This window comes from Giraffa tippelskirchi, chromosome 3 (genome assembly GCF_054371585.1).
Source record: "Giraffa tippelskirchi isolate mGirTip1 chromosome 3, T2T-mGirTip1v1.2.pri, whole genome shotgun sequence".
NCBI classification, from domain to species: domain Eukaryota; kingdom Metazoa; phylum Chordata; class Mammalia; order Artiodactyla; family Giraffidae; genus Giraffa; species Giraffa tippelskirchi.
The window spans coordinates 16,737,595-16,756,844 of NC_137277.1; the positions used below are offsets into that span (position 1 = coordinate 16,737,595).

The 19,250-nt window shown below is 53.9% G+C and overlaps 1 protein-coding gene across 4 annotated transcripts in view; it reads right to left on the reverse strand.

Annotated features, from left to right (window-relative positions):
• The window catches only part of TBCD (tubulin folding cofactor D), a 142,975-nt gene that overhangs the window by 5,862 nt on the left and 117,863 nt on the right, over positions 1–19,250 (reverse strand). For all 4 annotated transcript variants that reach the window (XM_081576861.1, XM_081576862.1, XM_081576859.1 and 1 more), the window contains exons 24-37: positions 18,009–18,071; positions 17,012–17,088; positions 15,323–15,404; positions 11,848–11,966; positions 10,541–10,632; positions 9,726–9,866; positions 8,693–8,776; positions 8,037–8,195; positions 7,815–7,953; positions 6,517–6,638; positions 4,629–4,706; positions 2,149–2,238; positions 1,666–1,753; positions 613–719 (exon numbers count right to left, since the gene is read on the reverse strand). In XM_081576861.1, the coding sequence (XP_081432987.1) occupies positions 613–719; positions 1,666–1,753; positions 2,149–2,238; positions 4,629–4,706; positions 6,517–6,638; positions 7,815–7,953; positions 8,037–8,195; positions 8,693–8,776; positions 9,726–9,866; positions 10,541–10,632; positions 11,848–11,966; positions 15,323–15,404; positions 17,012–17,088; positions 18,009–18,071 (1,441 nt within the window). The remainder of the gene's footprint in view (positions 1–612; positions 720–1,665; positions 1,754–2,148; positions 2,239–4,628; positions 4,707–6,516; positions 6,639–7,814; positions 7,954–8,036; positions 8,196–8,692; positions 8,777–9,725; positions 9,867–10,540; positions 10,633–11,847; positions 11,967–15,322; positions 15,405–17,011; positions 17,089–18,008; positions 18,072–19,250) is intronic.

A 19,250-nucleotide genomic window follows, 5' to 3' on the forward strand; every position in this document is an offset into this window, starting at 1 on the left:
GTGGCCTTTTAGTGAGCAAAGGCCAGTGGATGGCCCTCCTCTGAAGGGAGTCGGAGCCTGGGGGCTCCTCCTCTCCTTGGGGCCACAGCTAACACACGTGGTGCGTCCCCACGGAGGGAGACACTGCCTGCCACGCCACACTTCCTTGCATTTCTGACGCCCCAGTTCAGGGGGCAGGAGCTGCCGTTCTCAAGTGATTTCAACCCCAATAAACTGCAGAAAGGGCGCCCAGAGCCACGACATGATCAGTGGAAAAGTGGCCACAGAGAAATAAGAAGTTAGCCTCTAAACAATCAGTGCTCAGAACAACCCAACTTTTCACTTTAAAAAAATGGTATTTGGGGAAATAATTCTCTTTGAAGATCTTCCAAGCTAAACACCCCAGGAGGCGCCAAGTGATCCTGCGCTATAGAAACACAGACACGTGGGTGAGGGGGGTCGGCCACACACACCACTGTCGCCTCGTAACCCAGAGTGAGCCGAGGGTGGGAAATGGTCTTTCTTCTAACCTCCGGAGGCTGTCAGGGGAGACCAAGCACACGCTCCGGGGGTCCCACTCGCTGAGGTGCTGCACCCGCCACGCTCCTGGGAGAAGGCTGGGCCCACACTCACCAGGCCGTGCTGCTGAGCACAGCCATGACTTCGTCCAGGACGGCGGCGGGCACCACGTCGTAGGTCAGCACCATCTCATACACCTGGCTGGCCGTGTTCTTCCGGATCTGGCGAGACCGAGAGCAGAGCTGACGGGACCCTGCCTGGGAGCAGGGACAGGGGCCAGGCAGCTCCTGAGGGCCCAGAGTCCCGGGAATCCAGGGAAGGCTGGCTGGGCAGACAGCTAAGAGGAGCTGACCTCGGACCCCACGCAAGATCCGTGGCCACAACCACCATGGCCACCCCATTCCCCTCGTCCCTTATCAGGAGGAGGCTGCACAGCTTCCGACATGTCCTCACTGAAATGCTTCGTTAAACCCTGCCCCTTATCAGAGCCGTCCTCTCACCCATCTTCTTGTCTAGCTGTGCCTGGTGGGGACTTATTTCACGGAACAGGTACTCTCAGAACCCCCAGGCCCACCCCAGGGGTTCTGGCCAGCAGGTCAGGGCCTGAGAACCTGCATTTCTGATCATGGGGAAAGGGGCATCTAGTGACCCCACTAGGAAAATGTCACATTTGGGTATCTCTTCTGCCAAAGACTTCCTAGGAACCTGACTCTGGGGTGGGGGTTGTGGGGTAGGTGTTGCCCCAGGTGGGGGTAAAGCCACTCAGCTTGGGCCTTCCAGGATCCCCCAAACAAGAGCCCACAGGACACTCATAGGCTGAATACCCACTCTCGGCGGGGTACCCAGGCGCACCTGTAGCCAGGATCCCAGGGGGCAGGGGTCCCCCTGAGTGTGGGCGTTTCCCTGGCACCTGGGCCCATTGCCTGGGGCTCCGGGGGAACATCAGGACCCGCCCTCAGGGGCCAAGCTCAACCATCACACGGCAGCTGCTGCATCCACCAGGCACAGGACGCCCCGCCCACCGTGACGAGGCCCACCCTCCACTGAGGTCCGCTCACGCCAACACCAGGAAGCATCAGCCCCTCGCACTGATGTCGGGGCCGGGACACTGGGCCCGGACACTGGGCCCTGGTGTCCACGGATGGGACCTGGGGCTCAGACACTCACCACGGGGAAGGGGTGGCAGAGCAGGAGAAAGAGCTGCAGGAGGACCTTCCTCCTCACGTCTCCAGGGAACTGCACCAGCCCACAGAACCTGCAGGGACCCCACACTCCAGTGAGTGACCCAGGACGCCCCACATCTTCACTTCCCGGGGGCAGGAGGGGACCCAGGTACTGCCTATGATGACCTCCAGGCCTCAGGGCCGTCTCCCTGCAGGAAGGCAGCCCAGGGTTAGCATCCCCTTTCTGTCGGTGGGGGCATCTATACCTCCAGTGTCAGGTAATTGAGTCTTGTTCTATGACAAGGCTCCCTGACCCAATACCCACTGACCTGTCTAGGAGGCTGGTCCAAGGGTGGACAGTGTGTGGCAGGGCCCCCCTGCTCCTCCAGGAATACGGGAACATCAGAACTAACATCCCCAACCCTGTGCTCTCAGCTGCTGGGCTGGCCTCTCCCCTTCCCTCCTTAATAAGTTCCTTGGAACTCACACTGCAATGCTGGACCGCAGTTTCTGGACGTCTTTGGATTTCTTGATCTCTTCCTTACAAAGCGCAAGCAGCTTCACACAGAAGGGGTGACTGAAAGGAAAGCACAGGACCTGGAGGTGGGCTTCCGGGGAGCATCTGCCGATGGCAGCCCCCCAAGACAACTCACCCCTGGGGATGCACCCGGAGGCACACAGCTGGCTCCTTTCCAAGTGCAGCAGGAGGCAGAGACCTGCTGTCCTGTGCACTCAACAAACCACCTTCCCCACGGCACCTCCCTGTCCTCATGGCCCCACAACAGGAGGGCAGGCCAAGCCCTGGTGGGGCCTCGAAGTAAAAGGAACACCCAGAACCCCAACCCCACTGCAAGCCCAGCCAACGTGTGCCATGGCAGCACCAGCCTCAACCCAGGCTCAAAGGAGGACGACCGCACCGTGACCGGGTCCCACGGACTCCTGGGTCCAGGTTCTTGGAGGGTCCAGGAGAGACCAGAGGTGTCTCCCCCCAGTTATGCCTGACCTAGGAGAACATGGGGCATGGTGACCACGACTGCGACCCCAGGCCAGTTCTGGATGCTGAGGTCCCTCCTGTCCTCAGCCTACGTGGCTGCTCCCCAACTTGCCTTCTTCCTGGTGTATCTGCTCCCCATCTCCCTAACAGTGGGGCACCCCCAAGGCTCTGCCAAGGCCCTGCTCATCTACATTCCTACCCTGGCCACTTGTCTACAACTGCCCCCCGGTGACCTCATGAGATCACATACCACCCATTTATTGAGGACTTTCTACTGAGTTCCAGCCTTGATGATCCGTCTCCTCTGGACGAGATCTATAAGCACCGAAAACCAAACATTTCTGCTTGAACCGAATGTACATGTCCACCATGTTGAAGTTCTAATTTGGAACATGAGGGTATTAGGAGGTGCGGCCTTGGGAGGCTGAGATGGAGCCCATAGGGGATCAGTGCGCTAAGAGAAGACGTGGTCTCTAGGTGGTCTCTCTGCCACTTGAAGACACAGGAAGACCACGTCCCTCTGCTGAACTTGGACATCCAACCTTCAGCACTGGGAGGAATGAGTTTCTGGTGTTCAACCACCCAGGCTGTGGTATTTGTTACAGCATCCTGACCTGCTAGGAGAGCCTTCCAACTCGACCTCCAGGCCTCTCAGGTCCACACCTGATCCATCCAGTCTTCCTGAGAACCACTGCGCCCTTCCAGTGGCCAGCCCAGGAGCCCACAGCCCTCCTCGGCTGCTTCGTGCCCTCACACCCACAGTGATCTGCTAGCAGGCTGCTCCCCTCCAGCACCAGCAGCCACGAACCCCCCAGCTGGAGGAGGTGAGCCTGACAACTTGGGAGTGCTGCTTTCTCCTACCATTTCATTCTGAAAATTTTCAAAGCAGGAAAATAGGTTAAGGTCTGAAACAGGACACTTAGCAAGTACAGCCACGCAATATACACAAGGGTCACATCCCACAACCAGTGGGCACAGCCTGTGCACGCACAGGCTACTGCTCTGACAGGAGGGGTAAGAAACACGCTGGGACACACCACCAGCAAGTTAGAGGAGAAACCCTTCGATGTTAAAAGAGCACTTGAGAGTCTCAGCAAAGACGGAGCAACAGGGACCAACCAGATCCAATCCCACCTGGCAGAACTGAAAGTGAACAAAACTCACAAGACGGCAGACTGCACAGGACAGGGACCACTGAGGCCTGAGAGGCAAAGGGGGTGAGCCTGCAACTGCCCAGCTTCCTGCCTGTGGAGGGGATGTGGTCGGCACACACAGGGGACCTGGGCAGAACCCGGTGCCACCCTTTTTCACATTGCAGGCCAGAGGCCCCGAAGGATTCACCTGAGCCCTGCTCAATACAAGGATGCTGCCCTGGCTGTGGAAGAACCCCCAGAAATATGACCCTCACCGACTGTCACCATCAGCCTAGGGGGAGCTCTGAGATCAAGTGACCAAGAGCAGAGACCTCAGAAGTGGGAGAAAATGAACCCGAGATGCCAGAGCTGCACACGGGGAGGCCGGCGCAGCGGCTGCAATGCTCTGTGCTCAGCAGCTGAGCAGCCCTGAACCCAGCGGAGAGGAAAGTGGCCTCACAGATCCGCTCCCTGCGCCCACCCCACCGGCCTACCAGTGGCCCCGCTCTGTCTGAGGTGGGCTCTTCACCTGGACCAGGTCGCAGCACCGTGACCATCACAGGTCCTCTGCAATCCCCGTTCACCATCCAGTCCACCGTCCGGGGGCCGTGCCCCACCTGCTCTGTTTCCCGTCCGGACAGTAGGAGCCCCCCCAGCGCCCAGGGTAGCAGCTGATGCTTCTTGGTGGCTCTGAGTGTGTATAAAAGCTGACCCTGAACATAACCAGGAAACTCTCTCCCAGAGGCCAGATCTCTGGATCTGATCAACGGTTCTCTGAAAGGTGAGTCCGAGGCTGAACCACTGAGGCAGCACTGAACACAGAACACAAGGAGCACTCACTTCTCCTGGGCGATAAAGATGTCGAAGCACCCGTTGGCCAGCATCTGGTCCAGCGTCTTGAGCAGTGGCACAGACACCCTGCGGGGAAGGCAAGTGTGAGACGCCAGGTGTCAGAACAGCGGAAGGGCAGACCTGCGCACATGGGAAACTCAGTGCTGACACGCAGGCCCTCCCTGGACGGCCAACAGCTCAACCCCAACCAAACTCCTGGCAGGACATGCAGGAAACGACAAGCCAGTTCTAAGGCTAATGTGCAAACACCACGGATGAAGGGAAGCCCACACAGCTACGGGAAGAAAGCGCGGACCTGGAGGGCTAGCACCGCTTCATTACATAATCGTGGCAGAGCTCAAGGGATCGAAACCGTGTGATCCTGGTGTGAGGACAAGCAAGTACATCCAGGAACAGACGAGTCCCAAGCTGGGCCGCACACCCACCATTTCTAAGAATGAGGCAAAATCAACGCAGTGGGAAGGTCAGTCTTCCCCACGCGTGGAGCACCGGGGTGTCCACAGGCAAAACCGGGACACAGACCTGGACCTGTAATCGCATCACACAGAAACCAACCCCACACAGTCCCAAGGTCTGAGTGGAACACTCAAACTACGAAACTTCTAGGAGAAAACCCAAGAGACAGTTGTGTAGCCTTGAGTCAGGCAGAAATGTCTTAGATAATGATGACACAAAAAACACAATTCATAAAAAAATAAGGATACAAACAAGTTTATCAAAGTGTAAAATGTTTGTCCTTAACAGAGAGACTGTTAGGAGTGTGGAAGACAAGCTACAGACTGGGAGGAAACGTGCAAATCACATCTCACAGAGGACTCGTCCAACACATGTAAGAAAACCTCAAACTCCAGCAGCAGGTTAAAAACAAGCACCCAGTAAAAAAAAAAATGGGCAGAAGATCCGATAGACACCTGATCAAAGAGGCTCTGCAGCAGCCAACAAGTGCCCAAGAAGAGGCCTGGCACCCTCAGTCAGCAGGGAAGGCAAATTACAGCCACAACGAGACACCGCACCCCATCAGATCAGCTGAAGTTAAAGGACCGACCAGGCAAGCTGTGGTGAGGACACGGGCACCCCGATTTCTCAGTGACAGAAAGCAGATCAGTGGTTGCCTTGGGGCTGGGGGGCCACGAGGGCTGGGGGCAAGGGGTCAGGAGGCAAACTGTGGGTGGCAGATGTGCTTGATTGTTTCATGGTTGTTGACATGAGTCAAAACTTCTCAGACTGCACACTTTACATGCCTCTCGTTAGGTGTCATCTACACCTCCAGAGAGCTGCTCCCGGAAAGAGCAGAGAGCCCCAGGTCAAGTTCCTGTTTGCTGAGACTGTCTGGCTCCCCAGGAACAGGGCCTGCGTGAGGGGCCCAGTGACCGGTGCCCAGCTGCCCTGGGCCAGCCGAGCATCAAGTCCAGGAACAGCCCTCTCAGAAGGCGCACAAAACATCCCCAAGTCTGCAGTCAGGGCTTTGGGGCCTACACTCCATCTTCTTGGAAAAGCAGTTAACAAAACGCTACAGCAAAAATGATGAGAAGACCGGTCGCTTTCCAATCCTGGTGGTCATGGTTGTGTGTGAGCCACATGTCTGAACAGTGGCAACGACGTGTCGCAGGCACAATCGGGAAGCACCACAGGCCAAAGCTGGACAAACTCCTGGGCTCACAGCCTCTGGCATTTTACTTCCAACGTACACAGCCGGCTCAGAGTGCAGGCTGTGAAGAGCCTGGGAAGTGATGGCTAGACCCAGGGACACGTGCTTGGGTCATGCCCTTGCCTGGCTGTGCCCACCTTACCTCCCCACAAAATCCTGCTGGGCAGTGATCCACCAGGGCAGAACCCTGGGGATCTGAGAAATCACTGTGACAGCACCAGTGCTCACCTGTCGTTCAGAAGGTTATCCTCAAAGACCTGCAGAAGGGTCCCGCCAAAGTCCTCCAGGGCCACTGGGTCGTTCTGAATCCCCTTCATGTACTCAAAGAGGCCCTGTGTTGAGTACCTGACCTGCAACACAGAGACGCGTTCTCTTAAGAGGGACAAGACCACCCTGCTCCCAGCTCCCCCTCACCCGGGCTGCCTGTGTGACAACTTGAAACATCTGCTACACAGCATGGGGATCAGGCAGAGGCTGTCCAGGCTGGGCATGAGGAGCCCGTTATGGGCATGTAGACACCCATATCAGGGAAATAGTTCTGAAGGCAACCCAAGACCTCACACACTGTCACCACTAAACTTGCAAGAAGCACCACTCAGATAGATGCCTGGCATCTGAGTGACCCTCGCTGCTAGGGAGCAAAAGCGAAGGCACCTCCCCTCAGGTTAACACCAAACCCCACCACCCAACCAGCACCCAACGGGTGAGTCCTCAGGGAGGAGTCAGCAGAGCAAGAGCAGAGGCAGGTCTCCCTCCGACAGCAGACACCGGCTTATGAAACAGAGTGCAGGAGGACAGTGGGCGATGATTATTAAAGAAAAATGTGATCATGAGATGAGTGTGCAAGGAAAAAGCGTAAGAAACAGACTGCAGAACAAACTGAGTGTTTGGTAGTGAAATATACAATTACTGAAACACCAAATATTCCTGTGTTTGAGCAAGCTCCAGCAGATAGTGAAGGACAGGGGAGCCTGGCGTGCTGCAGTCCTTGGGGTCGCAAAGAGTCGGGCACGGCTGAGGACTGAACAACAACGACAACAAAATATTCAACAGTGGAAGGGAACAAGCAGGCTACACAAAACTGCAGAAAGTGGAGTAGCTTAAGAGAAGCGTGAAGGCAGAGAGGACGGGCAGTGGGCAGGAATGAGGAGGGCAGACAACTTTCCAGAAGTGATTAAAACCACGAATCCACTGAATCGGGGCCAAGGGATGGATGAGAGGCTAGAAGGAGAGGGGGGTCCCACACAGGGGCAACAACAGAACAGAACAGACAACGAACCACCAACAAAACACAAGCAGGGAACAGGAACCTGGAGGGACCGACCGGGGAATGCGGGGCCCTCACTGTGTGGGGGAGTGAATTCAGACCCGAACAGAAGCCAGGAAGCCAGCCGCCGAGCTCCTGCCTCACGTGCTGTCAGGTCAGGGGAACACCACCCCTCCAACCCCACCCCCAGCAGAGGGTCCTGAAAGAAGGAAGGAGGCAGCGCTCCCTCACAGGGATGCCCACCCAGGCGCCTGCTCACCGTGGACTCGGTCAGGCCGCCCACAGACACGGCCAGCCCCAGCAGCACGTGGTAGCGGTAGGCAGGCAGCCCCAGGAGGCGGGCCATGCGCGGAAAGGCCTGGGAGGGCGCACCCCAGTTCACGGAGGCCACGGCAGCCCTGCAAGACAGGAGCACGAGCTGAAGGGGCTGCCCCGTGGGGAACAGGGCTGTCCCCCAACTCCTGGAGCTGGGCCCCAGTACCTGGGGAAGAGCCTCTCCAGCTCCGGCCGGGCAGGCACGTGGGGGACGGCGGGGCTGTCAGCGTGGAGCAGTGCCAGGAACACGCGAGCCGCATGTGCACGGAACCGGTCGATCTTCTCGCTCGCCTGCTGGGCTAAGCAGCACATGAGCCGCCGGCAGCTGCAGACCAGAGCACAGGGTTAGCTTGTCTGGAGCCCGAGAGCAGGCACCTGGGCCACACCAGCTGTGGGTGGGACGGACCTGACACCTCGGAAGCCCGAGGAGGTCTGGAGTGGAAGCAGTGTGCCTGACATGACTATGGGCTCAAAAAGGGGAAGAAATGGAGGAAGGGGCATCTGCAGCCAGAGGAACTGGGCCGGAGGCTGCCAGGGAAGCCAGCCCGGGTCTCCTCAGTGGCCTTGACAACAAGAGCAACGGAGAGGGCACGGTGACCCCGGGCCGGCAAGGTGCCCAGAGGCAGCCCAGTGTCCAGGGAACCAACGGAGACAGGCCAGTCCCCAGAGGCAGCAGGTGCGGGCACAGGAGCCCTGAGGTCAGGAGCTGGCTGTCCTCCAACAGGCCTGAATCCCAGGAGAGGCTGAGCCAGGGGCAGGGGCCTGGTGTCGGGAGGGAGGGCCCGGGCCACCCCTCTCCCCACAAGGGGAGAACAGACTCACAGTGAGGCCTCGATCAGCTCTGGCTGGTTCCGACTCAGCAGGAGAGTCAGGTCCATCAGACTGGTCATGGCAGCCTCGCGGACCCTGCAGAGACAAGGAGGGGTTGAGGAGCCGGCCTCCTGCCCCAGGTGCTACGCGACCATCAGCCACTTGGCAGGGCCAGGCTCAGGCGCCCTCCACTCAGGACGAGAAACACGTAGGAGGCTCGATGAAGGCTGTTGGCAGCCTTTCTTTGAGAATGCTTCTCTCACACGTTACCTTAGAAACACCTGTTTGACACCCGAAGACAAATGGCTAGGGCCCAGAAAGCTGTCTCACAATAGCACATACAGAAATAGCGCTGGTTTCCCCATGAACCTTTAAGCACAGAACATACCCACTCTACAAAGTTTGTTTTTTTTTTTTAATTCCTGGCAAAAAAACTTTTAAAGGCTTTTTGGTTTTTCGAGGAATAAATGTATGTAGAACAGCTCCTGTTTGCTGGTCTAACTCCAGAGTGAAAGCACCATTTCAAACTTAAGACAAAGAACACTCAGTCCAGCTGGGCAATGGGGACCACAAACACTGCCCCACATCACCAAGGTCAGCAGGTACTACATGCCCGGGGCACCCACCCTCCTGCCAAGGAGTGAGCGCCACCCCGGAGGTAGCACGCGCCATCACGCAGTCAGAAGAACAGACCCTGAGCAGCCGCCCACACCAGGGAGATGGAGACCACGGCTCTGCATCCAAGGCAGGCCCGCTGCCTGCTGCAGAGCCGTCAGCGCCCTCTGGAAGGATGAAGCAGAACCAGAGCATCCTCAGTGTCCAGGATCTGCTCGAGAGCCACACGGCACACAAAGAAGCAAGAAGAGGGGCCCCGTGTCCTGGGCAGTCATGTGAGCCCCAGCTGCAGTCAGAGCACCATCGCCTACACTGCCCTGGGAATCAAGGGTCCAGCCTGCATCAGAGCAGAGACATGAACGCCCCACCTCTGGCCTTGGTGGGACACTCTTGAGAAGAGCAGGGGACGAGTACAGCACGACCACCTCACCATGCCCCCACGTCCCCACGGCTGTCGGTGGTGTAATCCTTCAGACAGTCCAGCAGCGTGCAGTAGATCTGGGAGACGTTCTCTCTGCACACAGCTTCATCCGGAGGCCCTTCTGCCCTCACACCGACAGTCTGGCAAATCCTAAAATTAAAAACGTGTGAAACCCAGCTAACGTCTGAGAATCCCATGCAAGCTCTCCTGCCGTTCGCATCATTTTGGCTGGATGTGTCTTTCCTGACAGGATACCCTCAGAACAGACCCATAACCTCAGAAGCAGACTCAGTGATGCTCCCGCACTAATGTAATGCTGAATGACACTCTTCTAGCGTCTACAGTTTCAGGGTGCACAGGAGGCCGTCTGTGGCTGGTCCCTCCTACCCTGCCATCCCACAGAAGGCACTCCACGGGGCTTGTCAGAGAAAGGGCAACCCCTCCCGACGTACACGTGTGTGACTAATGTCAGCGTTCCCTCCACACGGGCCGCTCTGCAACCTGAGGGACACGGTTGTGAGCAGAAAACTTAGCCCCAGTCCCTGAGCAGGCCCACTGTCCCCAAAACACAGAGGTAAGTGCACTATAGGTTTAATTACTCATTATAATTATGACAAAACTGTAATGATCCTCTATGAGTTGAAATATTCTTGGACAGTCCTCTGAAAAGAGAAGAAACTAGAAAATAAAAATGCTTGCCTCAAAGTAGATTCAGCCCCTGACACACGGGGCTTCACACACAAACTGCGTGAACATCCCTTCATGCTTGGTTGCTGGCTTTTGAGAGAACAGCAACTTTGGGGAGAAAAACCGTCGGGGCTCACCTAGAGATGGCCTTCAAGGCATCCCGCCTGGCCTCAGCAAAGCTCATGTCCTTGGGAGAAATGTGGGTAACGGCTCTCAGGCCTGCTAGAACCTGAAAAGCAAAGACAGAACTGCTAGCCTGAAGATGCATGTACCGTGCATGCAAGTGGAGACCTGGCCTGGCACCCTGCGCCCAGAACACAGCACAGCATGGCCGGTGGCTCGTCCGGGCGGACCACATGCCCTGGAGAACACGCAGAGCCCCGAGTGGGATAGGGGGGCCTCCAGCCCTTCCCACGGCTGGGCTCCTAACCACCCTTCTACCCACGCCCCCATCACTGGCACTCAGGCAATCTCTGCCAGTCTGCCTCCTCCCTCCAGGACAAGACCTTGCACCCAAGGCCAGCCATTCCCTCCCGCCCCCTGCTTGGAGCTGGAGCCCTCGGCACACGAAAGTGCCCCGCTTCTCACATTTTCACCAGTTACATCTGGAAGTGACAGTTCGTTCTAAATGCCAGGTGTTTCGAATAGAAAAGCCCCTGGGGAGGGTTTGGATGGTCTATTCCCCATCTTGATACCTAACTTGGTCTGGTGCCTTGGATGCCAAGGTGTCGGGGGCAGGGGAAGGTGACACAGGTGAGGGGCTAGTGTGTGCCAGGCACCTGGCCACAGTGACACCTGGGAGGTGGGCCACCAGGACCATGACTGATGTTTGAGTCGAGGGACGGGGAGCGTAAGGGGAAGAGTTGGGTGGGCTGAGGCCGGCAGGGTCTCCTGGGTCTGACTCTGGCACCCACTCTCCCAGGGAGCTCAGGAGCCAAGTCAGGGTATGAGGGGAGCTGATGGGTCACCTCTGAAAGGAGACAGGCCGAGGATAGTGGAGCTCAAGGGCAAGTAGAACCCTGCCCCCCGGCCATGCCAGAGCACAGGACCCCGTGCTGGGGAGAAAGGGCACCTCCCCATGGAGGAGTTCTGGGGTGGGAGGCCCAGGACCCTTCACATGGCCACAGCAAGGGGGAGCCTTCCCAGACGAGGCTAGAAACATTTGCTCCTAATGCAGAAAAGGTTGGATGGCGCACCATAGGTAAGTAAAGGCCAGGTGTGTTTCCATGGAGGCCGAGGCTCTCTCCTCAGCCGAGGAGTCAGCTTCCCCAAGTCTCCTCAGGCAAGAATGTTCACCAGGCTCTCAAAGACCACTCACTGCCCTGGGTGTTCCCCTCCCCTTTCTTACGATGCACACGCTGGGCTTCAGGAATCCCTTCCGCGTACATACCCCGCTCATGTCTCTGGTCCCACACGACCCCCGCCCGTGCTAGGCCAGCCTCACCTGCCGGAGCCGGCCCTTCAGGAAGAAGGCCGGCAGGGCGCCCAAGGCCAGGGCACAGCCACAGCGAGTCATCTCCTCAGGGCTCTGGAGTTCAGTGAGATACAGATTCACCAGCTCCTCTGAAAAGAAGGGACCAGAGCGTGACCACTGTGGTCCATTATCCACAAGACACACTCCTCAAGTACAGTCCAGAAGATGAGCAAACAGTGCTGAAGGAAGAAGGGAGGGGCAACTTAGACTCCTAGAGCAGACGTGTTTTCAAAGCAGTGTAAATCAAACAGACTGAAGAAAAGAGGTTTTCAGTAGGTGGTTTTAAGATTTTCATAAGCAATTTTAATACACAATTTCGCTCCTGAGAAAATAAAGCCAACAGTTTTACCAGTAGTCAACACTGTCAAACTTCTGTTTTTTATTCACTAAGAACACAAATGCCTTCCTCAGAAGACAGGATACTTCCTCAAAGACCGAGAGCAAACGTGGTCCCAAGCGGGACCCCCAGGGCTAGGTGCTCAGGTGCACCAGGGGTGCCGGGGCCGCTCTGCACAAGACGCCCTCAGCCGGTCGGGTAGAAACGGGCAGTGCCGTCAGTCAGGCTGAAAGCGAGCACAGGGCGGGAAAGCAGACCTTCCCACACGGGAAAGGCCACTCGCAGGTACTGGAGGGCAGCTGAAACAGGTTTGAGAAGGAGACACAGGAAAAGGGGGCTTCCCTTGTGGCTCGGCTGGTAAAGAATCCGCCTACAATGCAGGAGACCTGGGTTCGATCCCTGGGTTGGGAAGATCCCCTGGAGAAGGGAAAGGCTACCCACTCCAGTATTCTGGCCTGGAGAATTCCATGGACTGTATAGTCCATGGGGTCACAAAGAGTTGGACACGGACTGAGTGAGTTTCACTTTCACAGGAAAAGGGGGACCTGAAGCGATTCAAGAATTCAAGGAAGTGAAGTGGAAAAACCAGATCTGTTCTCTGAAAAGGCAACTCAGAAGGTCAAGGAAGGCCAGACACCCTTACTCTGTACCTGCCACAACTGAAGAGGTTCGTGTTATCACTGCTGACATTTCAATACAGCAAGATTTCTGTAATGTGTATGTGAAAACCTTAGACCCTCAAATATTAGGACAGGAAAAAAAAATGGAATTCCACTTGCACAGACACTAAAGTGACATCTTTGGTGGAACTCACAATAACACACTTCAGCTGAAGCATAAAAATTCTCTTCCTAGATGTGGAACCTGCAGATACAGAGGACCAACTGTGCCAATTTCTTTATGTAAAACTGCATATGCTACAAGGACACAGTATCATAACATCACTAATTTAGAAAGTCTATCAGAAGATCAAATAACAAAGTATTTTCTAACTTTTGAAAAAATTCACAGAAAGGAGATTTAGACTACTGCACCCATGATTCCAGATGTACAAGCTGGATTTTAAAAAGGCAGAGGAACCAGAGATCAAATTGCCAACATCTGCTGGATCATAGAAAAAGGGAATTCCAGAAAAACATCTACATCTGTTTCATTGACTATGCTAAAGCCTTTTACTATGTGGATCACAACAAACTGCAGATAATTCTTGAAGAGATGGGAAAATCAGATCACCCTACCTGCCTCCTGAGAAACCTGTATGCAGGTCAAGAAGCCACAGTTAGAACCAGACATGGAACTGACTGGTACAAAGTTGGGAGAGCAGTATGTCAAGGTTATATACAGTCCGCCTGCTTATTTAATTTATGTGCAGAGTATATCATGTGAAATGCTGGGCTGAATGAATTACAAGCTGGAATCAAGATAGCAAGGAGAAATATCAACAACCTCAGACATGCAAATGGCAGAAAGTGAAGAGGAACTAAAGAAACTCTTGATGAAGGTTTGAAAAACGAGAGTGAAAAAGCTGGCTTAAAACTCAACATTCAAAAAACTAAGGTCATGGCATCTGGGTCCATCACTTCATGGCAAATAGATGGGGAAACAATGGAAACAGTGACAGACTTCATTTTCTTGGACTCCAAAAATCACTTCGGACAGTGACTACAGCCATGAAATTAAAAGACACTTGCTCCTTGGAAGAAAAGCTATGATAAACCTAGACGGTATATTGAAAAACAGAAACATCACTTTGCTGACAAAGGGCTGTATAGTCAAAGCTATGGTTTTTCCAGAAGTCATTTATGGATGTGAGAGTTGGACCATAAAGAAAGCTGAGCACCAAAGAAATGATGCTTTTGAACCGCAGTGCTGGAGAAGACTCGAGAGTCCCTTGGACAGCAAGGAAATCAAATCAGTCAATCCTAAAGGCAGCCAACCCCGAATATTCATTGGAAGGACTGATGCTAAAGCTGAAGCTCCAATACTCTGGCTACCTGATGCGAAGAGTCAACTCATTGGAAAAGACTCTGATCCTAGGAAAGATTGAAGGCAGGAGGAGAATGGGGTGACAGAAAATGAGATGGTTGGATGGCATCACTAAATCAATGGACATGAGTTTGAATAAACTCTGAAAGATACAGTAAAGGACAGGGAAGCCTGGCATGCTGCAGTCTATGTGGTCACAAAGAGTCAGACAAGACTTAGCAACTGAAAAATAACCTATGATTCTTCCATACTTAAAATAATTTTAAAAGTGTTTCATATATTTTTGAAGTAACTGTAATAAATATTCTGTAATACAATACAAAGGAAAGCTACAGGGCCACATAACATATAAATACAAAGCTTTTTAATATGAAACTAACACTCCTGAACTAGACCCTACAAACAGGACCATGTGATGTGTCAGATAAACTTCAGCTTAGAAGTTGGTTCTGGAAAACCCAACTGATGCGACGACATGCAACAAGACAGCTACACCGACGCTGTTCAGGGAAGAGGAAAAGATAACACTCGAAGGACACATGCCAGAAAAGCATTATGGGTCATACAGAAATTCTAAATGCACTTAACCACGAAATAGAAAAGTCAATGAAGTAATCACTGAATGAACAGACTCCAAGGAAAAAGCATGAAATCAGGAAAACATGGGAAGGCAGCAGAAGCGGACAACTCTGAGCTGACAGAGCCTGGGAAACGAGTGCAGACAACAGTCCCCTGATAATGAAGACTGGGCCCCAAGGAAGACCAGGGACAGGACAGAAGAGAGGTCCCCACAGAGACACGGAGCCCCACCACAGTACCAGGAGCCTCCAAAGTCCACAACAGGGGAAGTGAACTTAAAAACTTTATTTAAGAAAACACTGCTGAAATAAGAGTTGATTCTACAGTAAAGTGGTAACATCCAGGAAAGTGGACCCCACATAGCCTCAGAGAAATCTGGCTCCAGGTGAGGATGGGCTAAGGAGGGGGCGGTGTCCCCATGGCCTGAAGCCCACTCTCTCTAGCCCCCAGACCCGTCCACACTACAGCAGGAAAGGCAGGCACCCCACAACCACCCCCCCCCAGCCCCACTGGATTCAGGGCTGAGTGCAGACACCCACTCACCCTGCGCGGCAGCCTCTGCCTCCCCAGGCTCCTGGGCGTGGTACTCGCTGCAGAGGGCGGCCAGGGCTGACACAGCCGCCTCCTGAAACGGAGGAGATGTGAGTGAGCTGCAGGCTCCTGGTCAAGAGCAGCCAGGTGGCCTTGCGGTCAGGCTAGCGACTTGGTTTGAAAGACCCAGAGGCTGAATGACATCATCCTTTCTGGTATGTCTGCTGGTCATTGTCGTCATCGTCAGTCAGATGGGGTCATAAGTTTAATATTCTCTGCAGCTAATACACTGGATATAAAAGTTATTTCCTCCATACAGTGCAAATTTCACGTCTTTCCACGTGAAAGGCAATAATGAAATGTGGCATTTTATTCTTTCCCAGCTGAAATGATGATGGAAAAGTGTGTTAAACACCAGAAGCAGTGTGGCAAGGCCCCCCAGGTGAGCCACGTAGAGGCCTAGTATGGAGTGGAGTTGAGGTCCGAGGAGTGCTGGGAACAGGAGTGGCTGGACAAGGAGGAAGGGCTGCCCCAAGGCCGGGGCACCTCTAGGAACAAAGCACAGGAATGGAGCTCATACCACAGAGGTCCTTGGCCCCTCCTGTTGCCTCCACAGTGACTCACCTAAGCCTTTCTCCATCGTAAAGACCATGTGGGGCAAATGCTGGGTTTGTGTGTTCTTCCCAAGTGAAAGTCGCTCAGTCATGTCCGACTCTTTGCAACCCGATGGACTATACAGTCCATGGAATTCTCCAGGTCAGAATACTGGAGTGGGTAGTTCCCTTCTCCAGGGGATCTTCCCAAACCAGGGATCGAACCAGGGTCTCCTGCATCACAGGTGGATTCTTTACCAACTGAGCTATCAGGGAAGCCTGATTCTTCCCAGGGCTCCTTGAGATCAGGGAGCACCACCAGAGGTGCTGGGGGGTGTCCTCGTACAAATCGGAGGAGCAGACCAAACCATGATCACGACTGGTGTGAATCAACTATTGATGTGTTTTTAAAAGGAATTCTGACACCGATCATGAAGAACTCAAGTTCAACTAGTAAAACTGTACTGGATTCTACAGAATGATAAAGTTATAAAAAAAAAAGGATGAGGTTCTATTAACCCAACAGAAATGCTGAGACACAGGAGGCTGGAGAGCTATAAGAAAGACCAATATGTGCTTCCACTCCTTCATCCTCCACATCAAAACCTAGTCATTATCAACACCAAGGCTATTATCTCTGCATGGGGGTAGGGGTTGCAAGGCTGCTAGTCCAAAGTTCACCTGTCCTGAGGCAGGACAGTAGTAGCCACTGGGACGGGCACACACACCACACACTCTTGCTCCCTTGACATAACTACCACTGACACGCTGTCATGATTCTAGCAGTTTGCTCATCTGCATGTGAGCATAACAAAAGGAGCCTCCAACCCTAAATTCTACAACTCAATAAGGAAAATGTTTAGAAGGCAAATATAATTAATAAAACTAGAAACAATAATAAAAAATTTAAATATTCTGGTCAATGATGGCTGCATTAGTTGTTCTAATCATAAATTACATAAATGATATCATTCAGAATTCCAAATATAATTACTGGCATCTATCAATCATGTTGGTCTACAAAAGGGACTCATAATGCACGCAGACCTTTGAGACACTCAAACACTTCTACACAGTGCAAAAGCCAGAGAGCCCTTGCTCCGCACACCTTTACACACTGTCGAGAGTGACTTGAAATGAGGTGGAGGTTTCTCAAGGTGTCGTTTATCAGCCACTGCCAACCATCTGTCAAAGAGACAAATTCATTTAGCTGGTAAAGAACATTTGTATCAAATTAAAAACACTACCACACGGATCTTCTACCTCTCAAGTCAAAGTAACGGTGACCTTTGAGAGGAACCTGGAGGAAATCTGAGGTACACGTTCTCCAGGTCGAATGAAATTCTAAAGGTCTTTGCCCTCTCCACCTATAAAGAAACTCTTCTTTCTGCTGTTGAAATGTGAAAACTGTCATAATTGGCAATTTTTTGTTCTTCTATTACACCTGCAAGCTTCAAGTGGTCTTTGACTGTACTTCTTCCCTGAACAATCCCCCCACCAATAAAAACCAAACACAAAATTCAACTAGATCTAATACTTGGAAACAAACACGAACTCGTTTTTTTCTTTTTCCTCAAGTTACAGAACTTCTGAGGCTGCAGAGCAAAGAGCCAGCACAACCCCGTAGGGTGGTGACCCCAAGGCTTTTCCTACTGCCTCTCTGACCTGCGGCCAAAGAACATCAGAACCTGGAGAGGCTCCAGACCAGCACCGGCGCCTGACTGCCACCCCTGGAAGAGCCCAGGCAACTGCTGGCCCTCCCCTCGTCCTGTAAGAGCCTGCCCCTCGGGCTGGCACCGTCCAAATGGGAGAGGAATGGCCAAGAATGCCTGGTGCTGGGCACGGCCATGACAGGCAGAGCCCCAGTCGGGAGCCCTGAGGAAGGCGCTTGAGCCCTTGGAAGAGAAGGGAGAATCTCTGCTTCTGTGGGGAGAGTGTGGGGGATGCTCCCTGTTCACAGTGGGTTCTTAACAGCAACTTCAAAACAGATTCTAACAGGATGGAATTTACCATCCACCCTAATAGCTTGGCTTTCACTTTTCAAGCTGAAGTAGTTCTGGAAGAAAATGCCACGATGTGAGTCACTGGAGGAGAGATGCACTTACCGATCACGGCGTCACCTCTGAAGGGCATTTTGGAAAGAGCCGAGTTTTCTATTAAAATGCACACTAGGAAGAAAAAGGATGAACGCAATGTCATTTCTCCAAAAGTGCCCATCCCAGCACCTACCCTGATGCACCTGAGCCCAGCGCTGCCAACACCAGCCTTCCTGCCCCTGCCCCCTCAGTGCTTGTGTCCGGAGGCAAGCCCCCAGCATGGTCTCAGCACCAGACCTGGCCCAGGCTCGGGGGCAGTGCCAGGACCCAAGAGCAGCAGCATTGAGCAGGTGCCCTCGGGGAACCCCACTCAACCAAGGGAGCAATACGTGGAGGCTGCAGGCTTGACCCCCATACGAATCCCCAGGGACAGACAACTCAGCTGTCAAACCATTGACACCCACAAGTGACCAGGAGCTGTGGCTGAGCAGCAGGCACCTGCCCGATGAGGACCACAGAGAAGCAAGTTCCCCTTGGGGAGGGGGGCTCCCCCACCTCAGGTCAGCAACAGGGTCAGGACAGGGTCAGAGGAGGTAACACTTATCACCCCCACAAGACAGTCCCCAGATGAGCCACAGTGCTCAAAGCTCTGGTAAATTCCTGACCCCTGTAAATAATGTAGTGTCCATTTTAATCAACTACCACTTCTGCGGGTGGAAACATAGCCCAGTATAGCTCCTCACCGGCCACCACAAGGACACCTGAGCTTCTGTGTGGTGGCCTCACATGACTGTTCTGGCACCAAGGAGGCTCTGCCGTGGGGACCACTGCAGGGATTGACCTGCCTGGCACCTGCCCACAGGCCACGCGCCTCAGCCCATCCCGCCAGACTCCTCATGCCGCCTATTTACACAGCAAATGCACCCCCCACCTCTGTCCCTGCGATGGAACAGCCTAATGGTTTCCTCCTACTGAATGAGTAGTTTGCATTTGCTGGAAAAAAATCTAACACTACAGAAAAATAAGATAGAAAACCACCACTGACATTTTGGTGGCCATGTAATTTGGGGGTCCCATCACGGACCTTCACAGGCTGAGAGAGCACAGGCACCCCTCCCGTCAGCTGTGCCCTGACCCCGTCTTCACCACCTTGCTCCTGCCTTGATCCCGAAACTAAGCTGAGCTGGAGCATGGCTCCCACACCTCCTCCAACGCTCAGAGGGCCACAGACCACAGGCCCCACCATGGCCAGGCTAGGCTGGGCTGGCAGCAACAAACCCCAACCTCAGCATCCATGGCAACAAAGGCTCC